The 12,152-nt window shown below is 43.6% G+C and overlaps 1 protein-coding gene across 3 annotated transcripts in view; it reads right to left on the minus strand.

Moving 5' to 3' along the window:
• The window catches only part of PKHD1 (PKHD1 ciliary IPT domain containing fibrocystin/polyductin), a 1,008,258-nt gene that overhangs the window by 899,334 nt on the left and 96,772 nt on the right, over positions 1 to 12,152 (minus strand). For all 3 annotated transcript variants that reach the window (XM_073674041.1, XM_073674039.1, XM_073674040.1), the window contains exons 26-28: positions 1,619 to 1,724; positions 504 to 782; positions 47 to 171 (exon numbers count right to left, since the gene is read on the minus strand). In XM_073674041.1, the coding sequence (XP_073530142.1) occupies positions 47 to 171; positions 504 to 782; positions 1,619 to 1,724 (510 nt within the window). The remainder of the gene's footprint in view (positions 1 to 46; positions 172 to 503; positions 783 to 1,618; positions 1,725 to 12,152) is intronic.

A 12,152-nucleotide genomic window follows, 5' to 3' on the forward strand; every position in this document is an offset into this window, starting at 1 on the left:
ATAATAATAATACTGTATTAATTAGTATTATTTTTAATGGACATACCAGCGGTGGCGCTTCACATCTGATTGTAGTGGAATTACTTGTAAGAACCGGGCACAGATGAGACCCAAAAGCTACAGCTGTTGCACCATCCAAACGGACACCAGTCAAAGTTACCAGATGACCTCCTAAATGAGAAAATGACAGCGGTTAAGAAAGTTAAAAACACATTAAATTGCAGCAAAAAAAAAGATAATTTAATAAAATTCCCACTGCAATACCACTCCTGACCACATGGAGTGCTGTCAATAGAAAACAGACATTTTGTTTGAAATAAGTGTTGTGCAATACTTTACAGCACCACCCACAGGTAGAAATATTAAGTGCAATTAATTATGTGGCATTCTGAAAATACCAATAGAAGTCAAAAGATATTAGAACACGGAATAAAATACTTAATAACCCCCCACATTTTCCTGCTTTCATACATAGTGCTACTATTGCAATTTTTTTAACTCACCAGTTTCTGGAATGACCGATGGAATGACAGCAGAAAGTTTAGGAGCAACATGTAGAAGAACTTTACTCCCATTTCCATTAATAGCAAAACCTTGATTTTTCACATGAACATAGACTTGGTGCTCCCCTAGTGGCAGAGGAGCCTCAATGCAGCATATTATACTGGATGTATTAGCCTCAGTAATACGACAGTAAATCTGATTTATCATGATATCCAATTCCAAAGAACTTCCATGAAATCCAGATCCCAAAATATTAACAATAAAGTCACAACTGACACCTGTACAAAAAATAAAGACTATACATAATTCATGATTTCATTATAGTCCTATAGTAATATATTCTTGTACATAGAGAGCAGTATTATAGTAGTTATATTCTTGTACATAGGGGGCAGTATTATAGTAGTTATATTCTTGTACATAGGAGCAGTATTATAGTAGTTATATTCTTGTACATAGAGAGCAGTATTATAGTAGTTATATTGTTGTACATAGGGGCAGTATTATAGTAGTTATATTCTTGTACATAGGAGCAGTATTATAGTAGTTATATTCTTGTACATAGGGGGCAGTATTATAGTAGTTATATTCTTGTACATAGGAGCAGTATTATAGTAGTTATATTGTTGTACATAGGGGCAGTATTATAGTAGTTATATTCTTGTACATAGGAGCAGTATTATAGTAGTTATATTCTTGTACATAGGGGCAGTATTATAGTAGTTATATTCTTGTACATAGGAGCAGTATTATAGTAGTTATATTCTTGTACATAGGGGGCAGTATTATAGTAGTCATATTCTTGTACATAGGGGGCAGTATTATAGTAGTTATATTGTTGTACATAGGGGCAGTATTATAGTAGTTATATTCTTGTACATAGGAGCAGTATTATAGTAGTTATATTCTTGTACATAGGGGGCAGTATTATAGTAGTTATATTCTTGTACATAGGAGCAGTATTATAGTAGTTATATTCTTGTACATAGGGGGCAGTATTATAATAGTTTTATTCTGGTATCTAGGGGGCAGTATTATAGTTAAATATGCAATGATATAATACCCATATATATCTGTGTACAGGGGAACAAGGGAAAATTGGTATTAGGAATACCTGCAGTATATTGAATGTCCGACACTACAGGAGTTGCATTCAGAAGATGTTGGAAAGAACAGGAACCTGAACATTGGGCTGGGATAATATTCACATTAAGAATGACCTGTGGAGAGAAGATATTGTAAACGGTCATCATAAAAAAGTTAAAACCAGCGGTGGGAATAAAGTCTATCCAAGAAAGTGTTGTGCACAACTGTTAGAAAATAAGTTCCCGGTACTGTAGTATGTAAGCAACAGAAAGTAGATGGACAAGCAAGCAATCCTATATATATATATATATATATATATATATATATATATATATATATATATATATATATATATATAAATATACATATACACACTGCTCAAAAAAATAAAATAAAGGGAACACTCAAATAACACATCCTAGATCTGAATGAATGAAATCTTCTCATTGAATACTTTGTTCTGTACAAAGTTGAATGTGCTGACAACAAAATCACACAAAAATCATCAATGGAAATCACATTTATTAACCAATGGAGGCCTGGATTTGGAGTCACCCCCAAAATTAAAGTGGAAAAACACACTACAGGCTGATCCAACTTTGATGTAATGTCCTTAAAACAAGTCACAATGAGGCTCAGTATTGTGTGTGGCCTCCACGTGCCTGTATGACCTCCCTACAACGCCTGGGCATGCTCCTGATGAGGCTGAGTATTGTGTGTGGCCTCCACATGCCTGTATGACCTCCCTACAATGCCTGGGCATGCTCCTGATGAGGCTGAGTATTGTGTGTGGCCTCCACGTGCCTGTATGACCTCCCTACAACGCCTGGGCATGCTCCTGATGAGGTTGTGGATGGTCTCCTGTGGGATCTCCTCCCAGACCTGGACTCAAGCATCCGCCAACTCCTGGACAGTCTGTGGTGCAACGTGACGTTGGTGGATGGAGCGAGACATGATGTCCCAGATGTGCTCAATCGGATTCAGGTCTGGGGAACGGGCGGGCCAGTCCATAGCTTCAATGCCTTCATCTTGCAGGAACTGCTGACACACTCCAGCCACATGAGGTCTGGCATTGTCCTGCATTAGGAGGAGCCCAGGGCCAACCGCACCAGCATATGGTCTCACAAGGGGTCTGAGGATCTCATCTCGGTACCTAATGGCAGTCAGGCTACCTCTGGCGAGCACATGGACGGCTGTGCGGCCCTCCAAAGAAATGCCACCCCACACCATTACTGACCCACTGCCAAACTGATCATGCTGAAGGATGTTGCAGGCAGCAGATCGCTCTCCACGGCGTCTCCAGACTCTGTCACGTCTGTCACATGTGCTCAGTGTGAACCTGCTTTCATCTGTGAAGAGCACAGGGCGCCAGTGGTGACTTAGCCAATCCTGGTGTTCTGTGGCAAATGCAAAGTGTCCTGCACGGTGTTGGACTGTGAGCACAACCCCCATCTGTGGACGTCGGGCCCTCATACCACCCTCATGGAGTCAGTTTCTAACCGTTTGTGCAGACACATGCACATTTGTGGCCTGCTGGAGGTCATTTTGCAGGGCTCTGGCAGTGCGCCTCCTGTTCCTCCTTGCACAAAGGCGGAGGTAGCGGTCCTGCTGCTGGGTTGTTGCCCTCCTATGGCTCCCTCCACATCTCCTGGTGTACTGGCCTGTCTCCTGGTAGTGCCTCCAGCCTCTGGACACTATGCTGACAGACACAGCAAACCTACTTGCCACAGCTTGCATTGATGTGCCATCCTGGATGAGCTGCAGTACCTGAGCAACTTCTGTGGGTTGTAGAGTCCGTCTCATGCTACCACGATTGTGAAAGCACAACCAACATTCAAAAGTGACCAAAACATCAGCCAGAAAGCATTGGTACTGAGATGTGGTCTGTGGTCCCCACCTGCAGAACCACTCCTTTATTGAGTGTGTCTTGATAATTGCCAATAATTTCCATCTATTGTCTATTCCATTTGCACAACAGCATCTGAAATTGATTGTCAATCAGTGTTGCTTCCTAAGTGGACAGTTTGATTTCACAGAAGTTTGATTCACTTGGAGTTATATTCTGTTGTTTAAGTGTTCCCTTTATTATTTTCAGCAGTGTATATATATATATCTATATATATATCTATATATATATAATCGTCTTATCCCGTCTGTCTGTCTTTCTGTCTGTCTGTCCAGGAAATCTCGCATCGCTGATTGGTCCGGCAGCGGCCAATCAGCGACGCGGGATTTCAGAAAAAAGATGGCGGCCGTTAGCAGCTCATCTGCGGGACGGAGCTCAGCGGCGATGACCGGCGCGAGGCGCTCATCTCCCGGCCACTAGCAGCAGAAGGACCCCGACCACCGGCGCCGCTGACCTTCATGCGGCTAGGGTGTCAAGGGAGGACCGGGGAGCGGCGCTGCGGGTCGGGATACTTCTGCTGCGAGAAGCCGCTCATCTCCCGGCTTCTCGCAGCGGAAGTAGCCGCACAGGCAGCGGCGCTGACATCCATGCGGCTAGGGTGTCAAGGGAGGACCGGGGAGCGGTGCTGCGGGTCGGGATGTTAGAACCTTGCTGTTAGGTTTTTTTTCCTTTGCTGGTCACATGACCTTGTTGGCCTATTTAGTCCTGCTCCGCCCTTCTGGCTTTGCTGGACTTCATTGTATATCTACTTTCTAGCTAGCCTGTGCTCTGTATCTAACTCTGTTAGTTTGCTTGGTCTACGGACCTCTATTTTCTATCTATTTTGTTTGTTCGTCTGTCTGCTACTATTTCTGTTAGGAGGTGTCCCATATTCCTCCCAGTCCTTAGTACTTGTAGGGATTCCCTCCCCACATCTATAGGTCTCCGTACAGACTAGATTAGGACTTTAGCAGGTCTGATCGCAGGATCAGGTTCCCTGTTACATCGTAGGGATTCAGCTGAGTCTCATAGTAGGGACAGATCTCCTCTCTTTCCTTAGCTTTGGTAGCAGAACATAACAGTAAGTCCAGCCAGCAAATTCTCTAAGGAAAGATTTTTCTGTTCCATCATGGTGTCGGTTCAGGATTTGGCTCATCGCCTGCAGGGACTCTCTCTGGAGGTGGCCGAGCTCCGTCAGCACGTGAGTAACTGTCCTGGAGCACATTTCTTGGAGCCTAAGGTATGTTTGCCGGATTTGTTTTTTGGTGAACACCGAGAATTTTTTTCATTTAAAAATGCTTGCTTATTGTATTTTCGTTTGAGACCTAAGTCCTCTGGGGATGAATCCCAGCGCGTAGGGTTCATAATGTCACTTTTGCGCAAAGAGCCTCAGGAGTGGGCCTTTTCTTTGCAACCTAGTGATTCATGCCTCAGATCAGTGGATAGTTTTTTTTCTGCTTTGGGACTATTATATGATGATCCTGACCGTGTCGCATCAGCTGAGACTGAGTTGAGACGTCTAAAACAAGGATCGGGTAATGTGGAAAAATATTGTACACATTTTCGTCGTTGGTCCACTCAAACAGGGTGGAACGATTCTGCTCTGAAAAGTCTATTTCTTGCTGGGCTCAGTGAAAGGGTTAAAGACCTGCTAATTGCTTATCCTACACCTGAAGATTTGCAACAGGCTATGCAATTAGCTATACGGGTGGATAGAAGACTGCGTGCTAGGGTTAATGAGAGCAAATCCTCTGCTATGTCAGTTTCTGGTTATGATAATGTGTGTACTAACAGTGGTGAACCGATGGAGATTGGATCGGTGGCACCTCGCTCTCAAGAAAAAGACCGTCGTTTTTCGCAAGGCTTGTGTTTCTACTGCGGAAAATCTGGTCATTTGATTAAAGGCTGTGAGCTTCGTATGAAGAAAGAAAAAAAAATGGTCAGTCATGCCCGTATTGCCTGTTTAAATTCCAAGGGTGTATTTTTAGCTGCTTCCACGATTGCTCAGGAAAAATTAATGGAATTTCGGGTGTTTGTTGATTGCGGGTCTACACTGAATGTAATTGATGGGGGATTCGTGGAAAAACTCAATTTAAAACCTGAACCTTTGTCATCCCCCATTGCTGTGGTTTCTGTGGATGGCTCCCCTTTGAAGAATATTACTCTCAAGGTCAGTGAATTTCCTCTCACTATTAATGGTGCTCACCATGAGAAATTGGATTTGGTAGTGTTGAATAACTTGCCTTCTCCAGTAATATTGGGTTTGCCCTGGTTAAAATTTCACAATCCTGTACTGGATTGGTCTACCAGTGAAATTAAATCCTGGAGCCATAAATGTTATGACAAGTGTTGTAACGGGCGTATTGCAGCTTTGGATAGGGGAGAATTGCCTGTTCCTATTCAGGATTTTTGGAGAGTTTTTTCTGAGAAGGAATCGCAGGTTTTGCCTCCCCATAGAGACTATGATTGTTCTATTGAATTTGTCCCTGGAGCGACTCTTCCTAAGAGTCGTTTATTTAACCTTACTATTCCTGAGAGGAAGGCTTTGGAGGAATACATACAGACAAGCTTGGCCGCCGGTCACATTAGGCCCTCTAAGTCTCCTGTGGCGGTTGGATTTTTTTTTGTAAAAAAAAAGGACGGCGGTTTACGTCCTTGTCTGGATTTTCGTGAGATTAACAAAATTACGATACGCAATCCTTACCCACTGCCATTGATTCCTGATCTGTTTAACCAGTTATTGGGGGCCAAGTGGTTCTCTAAAATTGACCTTAAGGGGGCATACAATCTGTTGCGCATGAAGGAGGGTGATGAATGGAAGACTGCTTTTAACACTCCTGTGGGTCATTTTGAGAATCTGGTTATGCCTTTTGGTCTCACTAATGCTCCTGCATTTTTTCAGAATCTGATTAATGACATCCTTAGACCTTTGATCGGTAAAAATGTGGTTGTGTATTTGGATGACATTTTGATTTATTCGCCAGATCTGGAGTCTCATTGGCGGAGCGTGCGTGAGGTATTACAGTTATTAATGGACAATTCGCTTTTTGCTAAGCTGGAGAAATGTGAGTTCGCTGTACAGAGAATTAGTTTTTTGGGCTACATTATCTCCAGCAAAGGTTTTGAGATGGATCCGGTTAAGGTTCAGGCTGTGCAGGAATGGCCTAGGCCTATTGGTTTGAAATCGATACAGAGGTTTTTGGGTTTCGCCAATTACTATAGAAAGTTCATAAAAAAATTTTCTAGTATTGTCAAACCTCTGACTGATCTCACCAGGAAAGGTGCTGATGCGGTTCAGTGGTCTTCTGAGGCCATTGAAGCTTTTGTGTATCTCAAGGAGAGGTTCACCTCTGCTCCCATCCTTATGCAGCCTGATGTTACTAGGCCGTTTTTGGTTGAGGTTGATGCTTCCTCTGTGGGGGTTGGCGCAGTATTGTCTCAGGATAACGGGGATGGATTACATCCCTGTGCCTTTTTTTCAAAAAAATTTTCGGAGACTGAATTGAATTACGATATTGGTAATCGGGAATTATTGGCTATTAAACTCGCATTTGAACACTGGCGCCACTTCTTGGAAGGTGCGGAATTTCCCGTTCAGGTTCTTACGGATCATAAAAATCTGATATATCTTGATGCTGCCAAGCGCCTGAATGCCCGTCAGGCTAGGTGGGCACTGTTTTTCTCGCGGTTTAATTTCTCCGTTACTTACATCCCTGGTACTAAGAATGTAAAGGCGGATGCCTTGTCTCGCAGTTTTTCTCCCATAGTCGGTGCTGAGAAAGAGGAAAACATTTTACAAGAAGGTGTTGTGATAGCTGCTTTAGACTCCGTTTTGGAAGATGAGATTCTTAAAGCTCAGGAGAATGCCCCATCTAACACTCCTCATGGGAGGTTGTTTGTGCCTGAGACCTTTAGGAGAGATTTGTTTGTTGAGTGTCACGAATCTCGGTTGGCAGGTCATCCCGGAATCTCTGAGACCAAGAGACTGGTGGGTCGCAGTTTTTGGTGGCCTGGATGGCAGAAGGAAGTCATTAAGTGGGTGCGCCAATGTACTATATGTGCTAGATCTAAGTCCTCACATACTCCTGCTGCGGGGTTGCTTTGTCCTTTGGAGGTCCCCAGTGCTCCTTGGACACATTTGGCTATGGACTTTATAACTGACCTTCCCCCCTCTGAGGGTTTTACTGTCATCTGGGTGGTCGTGGACCGCTTTAGCAAGATGTGTCACTTGGTTCCCTTCGTCAAACTGCCCTGCGCTAAAACTCTCGCTAAGGCCTTTGTCAAGGAAATTGTCAGACTTCATGGCGTTCCTACTGACATTGTTTCTGATAGGGGTCCTCAGTTCGTGGCTCGTTTTTGGCGTGCCTTTTGTGACAGGTTGGGAATTCATTTGTCGTTTTCGTCCGGATATCATCCTGAATCTAATGGCCAGACTGAAAGGAAAAACCAGGATGTTGAGCAGTTCTTGCGTTGTTTTGTGGCAGACAATCAGGAGGGGTGGTCTGAGTTTCTGCCACTTGCCGAATTTGCTCTGAACAATCATACATCTTCTTCTGCTGGTTGTTCGCCTTTTTTTTGTTGTTCTGGGAGACATCCGTCGTTTGGGTCGTTCTCCAAGTTGGGATCTGCCGTGCCTGAGGAGGAGAATTTTTCCGGTGATTTGGAAAGAGTTTGGACGGATGTGCGTGGTAATCTTCAGGAGGCCAACAGAAAATCTAAAGACTACTTTGATAGGAAACGACAGGAGGTTTTGTTCGCTGTTGGTGACATGGTTTGGTTGTCCTCTAGGAATCTGCGGTTGAGGATTCCTTCTAAGAAATTGGGTCCCAAGTTTGTAGGGCCCTTTAAGGTGCTTCAGGTTGTCAACCAATCTGCTGTTAGGTTGGAGGTTCCTACCTCCTGGAGAATTAATCCGGTCTTTCATGTCTCTCTGTTAAAAAAAGCTGTTGTGTCGGATGGTGACGCCTCTGCCTCTGTTCCTCCGGTGGTGGAGGACGGGGAATATGAAATTTCTCGCATCCTTGACTCTAGACGGTATAGAGGTAGTTTGCAGTATCTTGTGGCCTGGAAAGGTTTCGGACCCGAGGATAACTCTTGGGTGAGGTCAGATGATGTTTCCGCGTCCAGACTTATCAGAGCGTTTCACAGGAGATTTCCTGATAAGCCTGGTCCTAGGGGATCCGGAGGATCCTCTTAGAAGGGGGGGTACTGTTAGAACCTTGCTGTTAGTTTTTTTTTCCTTTGCTGGTCACATGACCTTGTTGGCCTATTTAGTCCTGCTCCGCCCTTCTGGCTTTGCTGGACTTCATTGTATATCTACTTTCTAGCTAGCCTGTGCTCTGTATCTAACTCTGTTAGTTTGCTTGGTCTACGGACCTCTATGTTCTATCTATTTTGTTTGTTCGTCTGTCTGCTACTATTTCTGTTAGGAGGTGTCCCATATTCCTCCCAGTCCTTAGTACTTGTAGGGATTCCCTCCCCACATCTATAGGTCTTCGTACAGACTAGATTAGGACTTTAGCAGGTCTGATCGCAGGATCAGGTTCCCTGTTACATCGTAGGGATTCAGCTGAGTCTCATAGTAGGGACAGATCTCCTCTCTTTCCTTAGCTTTGGTAGCAGAACATAACACGGGATACTTCTGCTGCGAGCAGTCGCTCATCTCCCGGCTTCTCGCAGAAGAAGTAGCCGCACAGGCAGCGGCGCTCCCCGTTCCTCACCAATACGATTCCGCTCCGCGGTCCTCACTAATACGATTCGCTGATTGGTCGCGGTCTCCGCCCGCGACCAATCAGTGATCTTGGTGCAAAAGTTAAACACCGCTGTGCTGATTGGTCGCGGCCGCCGGCCGCAAACAATCAGCATTATTGGCGCCAAATTTAAACCCCGCTCTGCTGATTGGTCGCGGACAGCGAACGCGACCAATCAGCATTATTGGCGCCAAATTTAGACCCCGCTCTGCTGATTAGTCGCAACCGCCGGCCGTGACCATTCTGCGATATAGGCGCCAAATTTTAACACCGCTTTGCTGATCGGTCACGGTTGCCGGCCTCGACCAATCAGCGGTTTTGGCGCCAAATTTAAACACCGCTCTGCTGATTGCGCCCGGTCGGCCGCATACATATTCTAGAATACCCGATGCGTTAGAATCGGGCCACCATCTAGTATATATATATATATATATATATATATATATATATATATATATATATATATATATATATATATATATATATATATATATATATATATATATATATATATATATATATATATATATATACACACACAGGTGCATCTCACTAAATTAGAATATCATATAAGGCTATGTGCCCACGATGCAGAAATGAAGCAGAAAATTTCTGCAGAATTTCTGCATCTCCCTGGCAGAAAAAACGCATGCAGATTGTGCATGCGTTTTTCCTGCAGAATACATGCGGATCCACATGCTTTTCCGCATGCAGATTGACAAGCGCTTTCCAGGCGATAGCATCACTTGGAAAGTGCTTGACAACTAGGTCACACTGTATAAATCCATGCAAACAGCATGGATTTATATAGTGTGAACCATAAAAATTAAAACAAATAAAGCTATACTCACCCCCGAGGCCCCGGTGTGTGCAGCAGCGCTCCTTCCTGGCTGGTTCCCGGCTGCTGGCATATCGCGAGACAGAGCGGTGAAGGGCCTGCGGTCACATGACTGTGACGTCACCGCAGGTCCTCAAGCGATGCCGGCATTCAGAGAGAAGACGCCGGACAGGTGAATATAACTTTATTTGTTATTTTATTCTTTTTTACAGGTAGAATGGTACCCAGGTCTGGATGAGAGTCTCCTCTCCTCCAGAACTGGGTACCATCCGCACATAGAGACGCATAGAAGCCGCTTGTAAAAATGTACAGTCGCGGTTTCTATGCGTTTCAATGCAAGTCAATGGCGGGAGTTCCGCTGCGCTTCCACAAAATTAAATGAGATGCTGCGGATTTTTGTACGCAGCATAAACGCTGCGGAAAAATCCGCAGCATGTGCATAGAACATGCGGAATCCCCTTGGGGACCATGGGGTGCGGATTACCTAGCGTTTCACAAACGTTTATGCTGCGGAAATTCCGCAGCATAAACGCTTGAAAAACGCTACGTGGGCACCCAGCCTCAAAGTTAATTTATTTTAGTTCTTCAATACAAAAAGTGAAACTCATATATTATATAGAGTCATTACATACAGAGTGATCTATTTCACGTGTTTATTTCTGTTAATGTTGATGATTATGGCTTACAGCCAATAAAAACACAAAAGTCACTATCTCAGTAAATTAGAATAATTAACAAAAAATAATATATGAGTTTCACTTTTTGTATTGAAGAACTGAAATAAATTAACTTTTTGATGATATTCTAATTTTGTGAGAAGCATCTGTGTGTGTGTGTGTATATATATATATATATATATATATATATATATATATATATATATATATACATATATACATACACACAGTGTGGAAAAATAAGTATTTGATACACTGCTGATTTTGCAAGTTTTCCCACCTACAAAGAATGGAGAGGTCTGTAATTTTTATCATAGGTCACATCAACTCTGAGAGACAGAATCTAAAAATAAAAAACAGAAAATCACATTGCATGATTTTTACATAATTAATTTGCATTTTATTGCATGAATTAAGTATTTGACAGAATAGAAAAACAGAACTGAATATTTGGTACAGAAACCTTTGTTTGCAATTACAGAGGTCAGATGTTTCCTGTAGTTCTTGACCAGGTTTGCACACACTGCAACATGGATTTTGGCCCAATCCTCCATACAGATCTTCTCCAAATCTTTCAGGTTTCGGGGGTGTGGCTGGGCAACATTGAACTTCACCTCCCTCCAAAGATTTTTTATTCGGTCCAGGTCTGGAGACTTTCTAGGCCACTCCAGGACCTTGAAATGCTTCTTATGGAGCCACTCCTTAGTTGCCCAGGCTGTGTTTCTGGTCATTGTCTTGCTGGAAGACCCAGCCATGACCCATCTTCAATGTACTTACTGAGGGAAGGTGGTTCTTGGCCAAAGACTCGCGATACATGACCCAGTCCATCTTCTCTTTAATACGGTGCAGTTGTCCTGTCCCCTTTGCAGAAAAGCATCCCCAAAGTATGATGTTTCTCCCACCATGCTTCACGCTTGGGGTTGTATTAATCCTTCTTCTTCCTCCAAACACTGCGAATGGAGTTGATACCAAAAAGTTCTATTTTTGTCTCATCTGACCACATGACCTTCTCCGATGCCTCCTCTGGATCATCCAAATGGTCATTGGTGAACTTCAAATGGGCCTGGACATGTTCTGGCGTGAGCAGGGGGACCTTGTGTGCCCTGCAGAATTTTAATCCATGACTGCGTAGTATGTTACTAACGGTAATATTTGAGACTGTGGTCCCAAGTCTCTTCAGGTCATTGACCAAGTCCTCCTGTGTAGTTCTGGACTGATTCATGACCTTTCTCAGAATCATCATTACCCCACAAGGTGAGATCTTGAATGGAGCCCCAGTCCAAGGAAGATTGACAATCATCTTGTGTTTCTTCCATTTTCTAATAATTGTGACAACATTTGTTGCCTTCTCTCCAAGCAGCTTGCCTATTGTCCCGTAGCCCATCAGAGCCTTGTGCAGGTCTACAATTTTG

The sequence above is a fragment of the Phyllobates terribilis genome, unplaced genomic scaffold (genome assembly GCF_046119375.1).
Source record: "Phyllobates terribilis strain yellow unplaced genomic scaffold, ASM4611937v1 Scaffold_3__8_contigs__length_932513732, whole genome shotgun sequence".
Taxonomy (NCBI): Eukaryota; Metazoa; Chordata; class Amphibia; order Anura; family Dendrobatidae; genus Phyllobates; species Phyllobates terribilis.